The sequence below is a fragment of the Globicephala melas genome, chromosome 5, assembly GCF_963455315.2.
Source record: "Globicephala melas chromosome 5, mGloMel1.2, whole genome shotgun sequence".
NCBI lineage: Eukaryota > Metazoa > Chordata > Mammalia > Artiodactyla > Delphinidae > Globicephala > Globicephala melas.
Window position 1 is genome coordinate 19,608,461 of NC_083318.1, and position 13,144 is coordinate 19,621,604.

The following is a 13,144-nucleotide window of genomic DNA, read 5'->3' on the forward strand; positions in this document are numbered from 1 at the left end:
TAATGCCCTCCAAGTCCATCCATGTTGTTGCAAAAGGCAAAATTTCATTCTTTTTTATGGCTGAGTAGTATTCTTTATCCATCATCTGTTGATGGACACTTAGGTTCCTTCCATATCTTGGCAATTGTAAATAATGCTGCTGTGAGCATTAGGGTGCATGTACCTTTTCGAATTCATGTTTTTGGGATTTTTTGGATATATACCCAGGAGTGGCATTGCTGGGTCATATGGTAGTTCTATTTTTAGTTGTTTGAGGAACCTCCGTACTGTTCTCCACTGTGGCTGCACCAATTTTCATTCCCACCAACAGTGTACGAGGGTTTCCCTTTTCTGCACATCCTTGCCAACATTTGTTATTTGTGTTCTTTTTGATGATAGCCATTCTGACTGGTGTGAGGTGATATCTCATTGTGGTTTTGATTTGCATTTCCCTGATGATTAGCGGTGTTGAGCATCTTTTCATGTGCCTGTTGGCCGTCTGCATTTCCTCTTTGGAAAAATGTCTGTTCAGGACTTCTGCCCATTTTTTAATCAGGTTGTTTTTTTTTTTATGTTAAGTTGTATGAGCTGCTTACATATTTTGGATATTAACCCCTTATTGGTCTTATTATTTGCAAATATTTTCTCCCATTCGATAGATTGTCTTTTCGTTTTTTTGATGGTTTCCATTGCTTTGCAAAAGCTTTTGAATTTTTTTTTTCTTTTTTTTTTTTTTTTGCGGTACGCGGGCCTCTCCCGCTGCGGAGCACAGGCTCCGGACGCGCAGGCTCAGCGTCCATGGCTCACGGGCCCAGCCACTCCGCGGCATGTGGGACCCTCCCGGACCGGGGCACGAACCCGCGTCCCCTGCATCGGCAGGCGGACTCTCAACCACTGCGCCACCAGGGAAGCCCGGAAAGCTTTTAAATTTAATTAGGTAAATCAGCTATACGTCAATAAAAATAAAAAGTAAAAAGTTTAAAAAATATCAGATAGGTCTGTCACAACCTCATTTTGATAAATTTTTTTTAATATATGAATTTATTTATTTATTTTTGGCTACATTGGGTCTTTGTTGCTGCGTGTGGGCTTTCTCTAGTTGCGGTGAGCAGAGGCTACTCTTCGCAGCGGTGTGCGGGCTTCTCATTGCGGTGGCTTCTCTTGTTGCGGAGCATGGGCTCTAGGTGCGCAAGCTTCAGTAGTTGTGACACTCAGGCTCAGTAGTTGTGGCTTGCGGGCTCTAGAGCTCATGCTCAGTAGTTGTGGCGCACGGGCTTAGCTGCTCTGTGACATGTGGGATCTTCCCGGACCAGGGCTCGAACCCATGTCCCCTGCATTCGCAGGCTGACTCTTAACCACTGCGCCACCAGGGAAGTGCCTGATAATGTTTTAAAAGTTAATCTTAAAATGTTCTTATGCTCCAGTTAAAGGAAAGAAAATTGCCTCCTTGTCATTTCTGTCTCTATTTTCTTGTTCTGTTTACCTTGTAGGAACAGAACAGAAAGCCAGCTACTTCCATAACAACGCTTCATAGCCTTCTCTTTGGCCCTTTCTTACAATTCTTTGGTGGATATTTTTTGTGGGGATGTCTTTACTAGATTTTCTGGTCTCTACTTTTAAAATCATAATTTATATATTGAGAATCTTGTTTTCCCCATATAAGTTAGTAGGGCATAATAACAGTAATTTTATATTCTCTTCAATCTGTTACAGGTGGTTGTTGGAGATCATGATGGAGTAGTTATGTGCTTTGGCATGAAGAAGGGAGAAGCAGTGGTATGTGTACCTTTTGAATACTCCTACATTAAAATTTTTTCTAAAGCATAATGAAAAATAGGTTGAGGGAAGTAGTCATATGAAGTATGAGATTACAGGCAGCATGAGAGTCATTTGCTAGCCATTTGTAAAACATCTTTGACAGCCTAGGGTGATATATTAGTTTTTTATGCTGTGTAATAAGTTACCTCAAATTTAGGGGCTTAAAACAAAACACATTTATTATCTCACTGGGCAGGAGTCCAAGCTCGAGACCTCACGTGGCTGCAACACATGTGCAGCCAGGCTCTATTTCTTTCTGGAGCTCAGGGTCCTGTTCCAAGCCCAGGTAGTTGTTGGAAGAATTCAGTTCTTTACTGTTGTTGGACTGAGGTCCCCACTTTATTGCTGTCCGTAAGCCAGGGCCTGCTTTCAGCGTCCTGAGGCCCACCACAATTTCTTGCCATGCGCTCTTCTCCCAGGCCCTCGCACAACATGGTGAACTGCTTCTTCAGGCCAACAGGGAAATCTGTCCAGTCTGCTAAGATGGAGTCTTATATAACAGGGTAACATGGACGTGACCGTCACATCACCTTTGCCACTTAATATAGCCTAACCAAGGAAGTGAGTTTTATGTCATCCTATTCCCAGATCATAGTTTACAAGTGATGGGTCTGAGATGTGAACTCTTATATTCATTCTACATTATATGAAATTTGCAAAAAGATGAAGAGGGTAAAAACTATCAGAAACTCAGTGTTTCCATTGTTCATATATCCTTCCAGATATTTTATTCTCTGTGTATAAGTCATTGGCGGTGAAGGGAAGAAACTGATGCCAATAATAATATAGAAAATAACGAGGAATAAACTAAGGATGCAAATGTTTCCAATTAAATAGAGAGATATGAAGTTATATGCTCAGGTTTTCAGTAAATTCTACAGTCCTTAATTTATACTACTAAAATTTATAAAATTGTAAGGGAACCAGGAGAGATTAGTTTTAAAAAGATGATTAAGGTATAGAAACATGTGCACTGGAACCAGCTGAGGAATCTTGGTAAAATGCAGATTCTCATTCAGTAGATCTCGGGTTGAGCCTGAGAGTCTGCATTTCTAATAAGGTAAGTGATGCTAGTGCTGCTGCTTAGCGAACCCTACTGTGAGTTGCAAGAGTTTAGATTTTAATAATGTCACTGAAATGCAATGTGTGTGGGAATAAACGTTGCAAAGTTTGAAGATATTTAGCAAAAAACCCAGAAGGCCACTGGATACATTTGTATCTAAAGGTGTTCCTATTTAGAACTATAATATATTGTAAGTTTAAAATCACAGCATTTTTTATGGTAAAAGAAAATACTTGGAATAAATTTGTGTACTTAATTTTTTCCTCAATGATTTTTGCAGACAGTCTTCAAGACTTTACCTGGGCAGAAGATTGCCAGATTGGAACTAGGAGGGGTTCTTAACACGCCCCAGGAGAAAATTTTTATTGCTGCAGGATCTGAAATTAGAGGCTTCACAAAGAGAGGAAAACAGTTTCTCTCTTTTGAAACAAACCTCACTGAAAGCATTAAAGCTATGTATGTTTATTCTCTTTTTTATTTTTACATATCCATTTACAATATTTTGGATAGGTGACAAACATCAGATTAAGTATCACATCTTAGTAGGTTATCTGGGAAATAATTAAAGATACTTTATTAGTCGGAAATTAAATTTGACCTGGAGTCAATACAAAATCAATTGGGTGTTGAAATCTTATCTTTTTAAGACATTTATAGTATTTATAGCTTCATTTTTGACTAGTTAGTTCTGTTATGATTCATGATCAAAGTATAAAAGAAGTGAAAGGAAATCTCCAGATATTTAGGTTCCTGTTGCTTTGCTGTCTCTGGTAGTTCTGATTTTGAGGTAGCATCATTTTGTTAAAAGCCTGGCCATCAAAGTTAATGACTACCAAAAAGGTATAATTTGAGGTGAGTCAGGTAAGACTCTAACTGAAAAATAGCTTCCTTAATGGCTTCCTGCTATGTGAAATTTTGCAATTAAAATTTTAGTTTTTGAATCGTGGAGAACTGGAAGAGGCTTTAAAATTTATCTATCCACTGTCCTTCAAACCTGCTACTTAGGAGAATCCCTTGGAAGATTTAAACAATAGATTCCTTGTCCTACCTCATACCTGCAGAATCAGAATTATTAGGAGTGGGTGAAAAGAACAGTTTTTCATTTGAATCCTATGCAGCCATGTTATATAAGCAGTCAGAACTTGGTTTGGAAACTACTGATCCAGAGTTCTGTTAATGTATAGCTGTCCTGTGTAATTCTGTATAATGCACAGCATGTGTCCTGATGTCTGGGCTGTAACTTAGGTTTGATGAGATTAGATAAGAATTAAACAGTGGCAAGTAGAAGTAATTTCAGTGGCTTAATAAGAATATCATTCATTTCTAGAAACGCTTTTCTAGATAGACATGGCCAGTGATAACTGTGAAATACTAAAACCAAAGTAGCTAATTATTAGCATACCTCCACATTCAGAAAGGAGTTTCCCAGCCAATAGTCTCTTTAGCTAGTTTCTTAAATGTTTTTACTGGAGTGACAGAGGTAGGATGGAAAAGTTCTTTACTCAGTTTTTGAAAATTTATTATCTGAATCACCACATTGATAAGGTTGCATGGGAAAACAAGATTATAACTTGACAATATTCAGTAAGAAAACTGACCACTTATAAAATTAATTACCACTCATTAATCCTTCCCTGCTTATAATGCAGATGGATTTGAAAATGAAATTTCAAATCTTGTAAGAGATTTAGAATTTCATTAAGTTGATAAAAATTATATTAAGAGAACTTTTTATTTATTTATTTTAAACAGCAGGTTCTTATTTATTGATTTGATACATATTAGTGTATATAGGTCAATCCCAATCTCCCAATTCATCCCACCACCACCAGCCCCCCGCCACTTTTCCCCCTTGGTGTCCGTAACGTTTGTTCTCTACATCTGTGTCTCTATTTCTGCCCTGAAGACCTGTTCATCTGTACCATTTTTTTAGGTTCCACATATATGCGTTAATATATGATATTTGTTTTCCTCTTTCTGACTTACTACACTCTGTATGACAGTCTCTAGATTCATTCACGTCTCTACAAATGACCCAATTTCGTTCCTTTTTATGGCTGAGTAATATTCCATTGTATATATGTACCACATCTTCTTTATCCATTCATCTGCTGATGGGTATTTAGGTTGCTTCCATGACCTGGCTATTGTAAATAGTGCTGCAATGAACATTGGGGTGCATGCGTCTCTTTGAATTATGGTTTTCTCTGGGTATATGCCCAGTAGTGCGATTGCTGGGTCATATGGTAATTCTATTTTTAGTTTTTTAAGGAACCTTCATACTGTGCTTCGTAGTGGCTGTATCAATTTACATTCCCACCAACAGTGCAATAGGGTTCCCTTTTCTCCACACCCTCTCCAGCATTTGTTGTTTGTAGATTTTCTGATGATGCCCATTCTAACTGGTGTGAGGTGATACCTCATTGTAGTTTTGATTTGCATTTCTCTCATAATTAGCGATGTTGAGCATCGTTTCATGTGTTTTTTGGCAATCTGTATGTCTTCTTTGGAGAAATGTCTATTTAGGTCTTCTGCCCATTTTTGGATTGGGTTGTTTGTTCTTTTAATATTGAGCTGCATGAGCTGTTTATATATTTTAGAGATTAATCCTTTGTCTGTTGATTCGTTTGCAAATATTTTATCCCATTCTGAGGGTTGTCTTTTTGTCTTGTTTGTAGTTTCCTTTGCTTTGCAAAAGCTTTTAAGTTTCATTTTTTTGTTTTCATTTTTATTTCCATTACTCTAGGAGGTGGATCAAAAAAGATCTTGCTGGGATTTATGTCAAAGAGTGTTCTTCTTATGTTTTCCTCTAAGAGTTTTATAGCATCCGGTCTTACATTTAGGTCTCTAATCCATTTTGAGTTTATTTTTGTGTATGGTGTTAGGGAGTGTTCTAATTTCATTCTTTTACATGTAGCTGTCCACTTTTCCCAGCACCACTTATTGAAGAGACTGTCTTTTCTCCATTGTATATCCTTGCCTCCTTTGTCATAGATTAGTTGACCATAGGTGTGTGGGTTTATCTCTGGGCTTTCTATCCTGTTCCATTGATCTATATTTCTGTTTCTGTGCCAGTACCACATTGTCTTGATTACTGTAGCTTTGTAGTATAGTCTGAAGTCAGGGAGCCTGGTTCCTCCAGCTCCATTTTTTTCCCTCAGAACTGCTTTGGCTATTCGGGGTCTTTTGTGTCTCCATACAAATTTTAAGATTTTTTTGTTCTATTTCTGTAAAAAATGCCATTGGTAATTTGATAGTGATTGCATTGAATGTGTAGATTGCTTTGGTTAGTATAGTCATTTTCACAATATTGATTCTTCCAATCCATGAACATGGTATATCTCTCCATTTGTTTGTAGCATCTTTAATTTCTTTCATCAGTGTCTTATACTTTTCTGCATACAGGTCTTTTACCTCCTTAGGTAGCTTTATTCCTAGGTATTTTATTCTTTTTGTTGCAGTGGTGAATGGGATTGTTTCCTTAATTTCTCTTTCTGATCTTTCATTGTTAGTGTATAGGAATGCAAGAGATTTGTGTGCATCAATTTTGTATCCTGCAACTTTACCAAATTCATTGATTAGCTCTAGTAGTTTTCTGGTGGCATCTTTAGGATTCTCTATGTATAGTATCATGTCATCTGCAAAGTGACAGTTTTACTTCTTTTCCTATTTGTATTCCTTTTATTTCTTTTTCTTCTCTGATTGCCGTGACTATGACTGCCAAAACTGTGTTGAATAATAGTGGCAAGAGTGGACATCCTTGTCTTGTTCCTGATCTTAGAGGAAATGCTTTCAGTTTTTCACCATTGAGAATGATGTTGGCTGTGGGTTTGTTATATATGGCCTTTATTATGTTGAAGTAGGTTCCTTCTTTGTCCACTTTCTGGAGAGTTTTTTTCATAAGTCGGTGTTGAATTTTGTCAAAAGCTTTTTCTGCATCTATTGAGACGATCATATGGTTTTTCTTCTTCAGTTTGTTAATGTGTATCACATTGATTGATTTGCATATATTGAAGAATCCTTGCATCCCTGGGATAAATTCCACTTGATCATGGTGTATGATCCTTTTAATGTGTTTTTGGATTCTGTTTGATAGTATTTTGTTGACGATTTTTGCACTGTATTCATCAGTGATATTGGTCTGTAATTTTCTTTTTTTTAGTATCTTTGTCTGGTTTTGGTATCAGGGTGATGGTGGCTTCATAGAATGAATTTGAGAGTGTTCCTTCCTCTGCAATTTTTTGGAAGAGTTTGAGAAGGATGGGTGTTAGCTCTTCTCTAAATGTTTGATAGAATTCACCTCTGAAGACATCTGGTCGTGGACTTTTGTTTGTTGGAATATTTTTAATCACAGTTTCAATTTCATTACTTGTAATTGTTCTGTTCATATTTTCTATTTCTTCCTGGTTCAGTCTTGGAAAGTTATACCTTTCTAAGGATTTGTCCATTTCTTCCAGGTTTTCCATTTTATTGGCATATAGTTGCTTGTAGTAGTCTCTTATGATGCTTTGTATTTCTGTGGTGTCCACTGTAACTTCTCCTTTTTCATTTCTAATTTTATTGATTTGAGTCCTCTCCCTCTTTATCTTGATGAGTCTGGCTAAAGGTTTATCAGTTTTGTTTATCTTCTCAAAGAACCAGCTTTTAGTTTTATTGATCTTTGCTATTGTTTTTTAGTTTCTATTTCATTTATTTCTGCTCTGATCTTTATGATTTCTTTCCTTCCACTAACTTTGGGTTTTATTTGTTCTTCTTTCTCTAGTTCCTTTAGGTTTATGGTTAGATTGTTTATTTGAGATTTTTCTTGTTTCTTGAGGTAGGCTTGTATAGCTATAAACTTCCCTCTTAGAACTGCTTTTGCTGCATCTCATAGGTTTTGAATTGTCATGTTTCCTTGTCATTTGTCTCTAGGTATTTTTTGATTTTTTCTTTGATTTCTTCAGTGATCTCTTGGTTATTAAATAGTATATTGTTTAGCCTCCATGTGTTTGTGTTATTTACATTTTTTCCCCTGTAATTGACTTCTAATCTCATAGCATTGTGGTTGGAAAAGATGCTTGTTATGATTTCAATTTTCTTAAATTCACCGAGGCTTGATTTGTGACCCACGATGTGATCTATCCTGGAGAATGTTCTGTGTTCACTTGAGAAGAAAGTGTAATCTGCTGTTTTTGGATAGAATGTCCTATAAAAATCAATTAAATATATCTAGTCTCTTATGTCAGTTAAAGCTTGTATTTCCTTATTAAATTTCTGTCTCGATGATCTGTCCATTGGTGTAAGTGAGGTGTTAAAGTCCCCTACTATAATTGTGTTACTGTCGATTTTCTCTCTTATAGATGTTAGCAGTTGCCTTATCTATTGAGATGCTCCTATGTTGGGTGCATATATATTTATAATTGTTATATCTTCTTGGATTGATCCCTTGATCATTATGTAGTGTCCTTCCTTTTCTCTTGTAACATTCTTTATTTTAAAGTCTATTTTATCTGATATGAAAATTGCTACTCCAGCATTCTTTTGATTTCCATTTGCATGCAATATCTTTTTCCATCCACTCACATTGTCTGTATGTGTTCCTAGGTCTGAAGTGGGTCTCTTGTAGGCAGCATATATGGGTCTTGTTTTTGTCTCCATTCAGCAAGCCTGTGTCTTTTGGTTGGAGCATTTAATCCACTCACGTTTAAGGTAATTATCGATATGTATGTTCCTAATACCATTTTCTTAATTGTCATGGGTTTGTTTTTGTAGGTCCTTTTCTTCTCATGTGTTTCCCACTTAGAGAAGTTCTTTTAGCATTTGTTGTAGAGCTGGTTTGGTGGTTCTGAATTCTCTTATTAGCTTTTGCTTGTCTGTAAAGCTTTTGATTTCTCCATTGAATCTGAATGAGATCCTTGCCGAGTAGAGTAATCTGGGTTGTAGGTTCTTCCCTTTCATCACTTTAAATATATTGTGCCACTCCATTCTGGCCTGTAGAGTTTCTGCTGAGAAATCAGCTGTTAACCTTATGGGAGTTCCCTTGTATGTTATTTGTCATTTTTCCCTTGTTGCTTTCAATAATTTTTCTTTGTCTTTAGTTTTTGCCAATTTGATTACTATGTGTCTCAGCATGTTTCTCCTTGGGTTTATCCTGCCTGGGACGCTCTGCGCTTCCTGGAATTGGGTGGCTATTTCCTTTCCCATGTTAGGGAAGTTTTCGACTATAATCTTTTCAAATATTTTCTCTGGTCCTTTCTCTCTCTCTTCTCCTCTGGAACCCCTATAATGCGAATGTTGTTATGTCTAATGTTGTCCCAGAGGTCTCTTAGGCAGTCTTCATTTCTTTTCATTCTTTTTTCTTTATTCTGTTCCACAGCAGTGAATTCCACCATTCTGTCTTCCAGGTTACTTATCTGTTCTTCTGCCTCAGTTATTCTGCTATTGATTCCTTCTAGTGTATTTTTCATTTCAGTTATTGTATTGTTCATCTCTGTTTGTTTGTTCTTTAATCCTTCTAGGTTTTTGTTAAACATTTCTTACATCGTCTCGATCTTTGCCTCCATTCTTTTCCGAGGTCCTGGATCATCTTCACTATCATTATTCTGAATTCTTTTTCTGGAAGGTTGCCTATCTCCACTCCATTTAGTTGTTTTTCTGGGGTTTTTCTTGTTCCTTCATCTGGTACAAAGTCCTCTGCCTTTTCATTTTGTCTATCTTTCTATGTATGAGGTTTTCCTTCCACAGGGTGTGGAATTGTAGTTCTTCTTGCTTCTGCTGTCTTCCCTCTATTAAGAGAACTTCTGAAATCATATGCAGAGCCACAAAGTGAAGCCATTTGAACAATAATTGAAGAAGAGAAAATCAATGAGGATCATTATAGGATAAGGAATAATTTTAGTATCAAAAAATTTTTAAATAGACCTTAGAGGAGAAGTGGAAAAATAGGTGAAACCGTCAAATAAATACCCTCTTTATGATCACATGGTGATAGCTATCTAGAAGTGAAGATAATATACTAGTGTATAATTTTTGCCAAAAATTTTAGCTCCCCAGTGGAAACTTGATTCATTATAAGAATTATAACATAGTTGAGATTATTTATCTAAATTTTGTTAAATATAATTTGAAATGAAGTTATTATTTCTTTTTTCAAGTTAAAATTCTAGTGAAGTCATTTTTTCCACTGTTTGTTATTTAGTTTCAAGTAGATTCAGTTCAGATAGCCTTATTCTATTCAATGTGATAGTAAGAAAGCTAACTGTAGAGTTAAAAACTGAGTTGCAATCCAGTCTACTGTCTACTAGTTCCGTGCCTTTATGCAAGTTACTTAACATTTTATTATTCTCCTTAAAAAGGGATAATAATGGTCCCTAGTTTATAAAGTTATGAAGATTGAGCTAATACATGTGTCACTTAGGACAGTGCTTGGCACATATTACACATTCAAAAAAGTTACTTTTTGATATAGTAATTGTCTTCAGATATAGACAGTGAATATTACCATTATCTTGTCTTTGTTTTCAGTTTTTCTGAGCTCAATTTTTGAGACGCCTGAGGCCTGTAGAACCTCATTTTCAGTTTTCAAAATCAGTGCTTTACCAAAAGGCTAGAAATTAAGTGGGGGGAACAAAAACAAACCAAAAGTGTCCTCTGAGTCTGTGATAAAATGATAGTAAACTGTATATAAATAAACTTTTATTTTCATCTCTGAAAATAATTCAGGAGCTTCCTGAATCTTAAATTGATATCTTAAATTACTTTTAATATTCTCAGGCACATATCTGGCTCAGACCTTTTTCTCAGTGCAAGTTATATCTATAACCATTATTGTGACTGCAAAGACCAACATTATTACCTTTCTGGAGACAAAATCAACGACGTCATCTGCCTTCCAGTGGAAAGAGTACTTCGTGATGTACCGGTGTTGGCCTGCCAGGACAGAGTACTCAGAGTTTTACAGGTTGCTGTTATTTGCATTTTTATAGTTTTTCATAATTTAGGTAAAAAAATATTGCTGAACAGTGTATACTTGAGATAAATTACTTTACTGACTACTACCACTTTAAATATCTTAAAATTATATCTTGAAAAATTTTTTTAATATTTTAATTAACAAACTTTTATTTTTTTTCCTTGAGGCGAATGTGTAGAAATCTTTGACAAGTTTTTAGAGAGGCATATATGGAAGAAAGGACACTTTTCCCCCCACACATAATATGTGAGTTAGTACAATAAGAATCTAATGCCTTTGCTATAGGGAACCCTTCCTAGCTTTTCCTTTTTTTTTTTTTTTTTTTTTTTTTTTTTTTTTTTTGGCGGTACGCGGGCCTCTCACCTCTCACTGTTGTGGCCTCTCCCATTGCGGAGCACAGGCTCCGGACGCACAGGCTCAGCGGCCATGGCTCAAGGGCCTAGCCACTCTGTGGCATGTGGGATCTTCCCAGACCGGGGCATGAACCCGTGTCCCCTGCATCAGCAGGCGGACTCTCAACCACTGCACCACCAGGGAAGCCCCCCCCCACCTTTTTTTTTATTTCTTCTATCACTCTCCCCTCTCCCAAAAAATCAAATTAAAGGAGGAAACTGGGTTGGGGAGAGGGTGTTAGGCTTTAACAGGAGAGAGTTGAGATCAGGGTTGTATCATTTGAATTTACCCAGCATTTATGACAGTATGTTGAACAGAATAAGCACTCAGTAAATATTTGAAAAAGCATCTACTATCTTTATATTTCTATTAAAAACCATGATTGGCTAAAACAACTACTTAAGGCCATTCTTATTAGTAGTACTAGTTACAACTATCTTCTTGAAAGTGACTTTTTTTTTTTTTTGGCCGCACCACACGGCTTGCGGGATCTTAGTTCCCAGACCAGGGATTGAACCCAGACCCTTAGCAGTGAAAGCACTGAGTCCTAACCACTGGACCAGCAGGGACTTCCGAAAGTGACTTTCAATAAAATAGACATACCCTCTTTCTCTTTCTCTCTCTCTCTCTTTCTCTCTCTCTCTCTCTCACACACACACACACACACACACACACACACACCCATAAAACAAAGTTTAGATGTAAATAACATATAACAAGTGGATTAATTGGATCAAAATTTAGGATGATAGTGCAATTGAACAAAAAGTCTAGCTGTTTATTCTGTGCCACCAAAGGCTATCTCACTCTTTGGAATTTCATAGTTAGATGGCTTGTCTCGGCACCATCCCTTTTATAGAAGAAATCAAGTGGTTCTATGAAGTTCTTTTTTTTTTTTTCTCTATGGGGAATTAAAGTAATGTTCAAGGTTCACTCTAGGGGGGTGAACGATTAATTTCTCCCCTAGCCTATGCTCAAATATGAGTTGTTTGAATAAGGCTTTTAACGAGTTGGCTCACACCCATTTAGAAATTGATCTGGCTGAATTCTAGGATTCTGCTTTGTTTAACAAGAGATCCATATGCTAATTGTAAAAAAAAAAATCACTAAGTATTTGTGCAAAGTAAAAAGTTGAAGTCTTTCCTCTGCCCTGCACACTTTTCCCCTACTCTCTGTCTGTCTTTGTAGGCAATCCGTTACCCCAAAGGTAGCCTTTTTAAAAAAACAGTTTTATGTGTATTCTTTTGTGTTTATATAGTTACATGTAGATATCTGTGAATTTTTAATGTTTTTCTAAATAAAATATAAAGCATATGGCTCTTATATATTCTATATATATTTAAAAATTTTAAACAATAATGGTATACCAGATTTACTGTAATTTTGCCAATGTTTTTTATTGAGTGATTTATCATATTTTTTCTATGTGAATTTAATACTTCTACCTCATTCTTTAACAGCTTCACAAATACTATTCACAAATATTATGCAAATACTATGCATTATAAGTGACAAAATTGAGAAAAAGACAAATAAAAGGATTTAACTGTTTTCTTATCTAAAAAGCAGGTCATTCTGCCTCTTACTAGAGTGGGTTTCCGAAATACCCAATGGCAAGGCCAGAGTTTTCTGAGTCTGTTTGAATGTGCTCTAAGTTAAAGCCCTTGAGTTAGAGAGGACAGAAGAAACAACTTGTTCATGGAAAGCTTTGATAGGGAAATTTACCAGTGTCAAGTTTTCAGGCAAACAAAGTACCTAAAGTGAAAAGTATACAAAGTGGAGAATATTTGAAATATTTATTTCCTCACTCTTTATATTTTATATATGTATATTTTTATTATAAAATGAGTCGACATGTGCAGAATTGCCAACAAATAGAAGTTAATATTCACAATCTAGTTTTTTTCAGTAGTTTTATTCCAGGGTTCTTTATATGAATA

The 13,144-nt window shown here is 36.1% G+C and overlaps 1 protein-coding gene across 1 annotated transcript in view; it reads left to right on the forward strand.

The window, feature by feature from the left end:
• Positions 1-13,144, forward strand: part of BBS7 (Bardet-Biedl syndrome 7) — a 44,541-nt gene that overhangs the window by 2,873 nt on the left and 28,524 nt on the right. Inside the window, exons 3-5 of the mRNA XM_030863937.2 lie at positions 1,693-1,755; positions 3,141-3,316; positions 10,613-10,799. Of these exons, the coding sequence (XP_030719797.1) occupies positions 1,693-1,755; positions 3,141-3,316; positions 10,613-10,799 (426 nt within the window). The remainder of the gene's footprint in view (positions 1-1,692; positions 1,756-3,140; positions 3,317-10,612; positions 10,800-13,144) is intronic.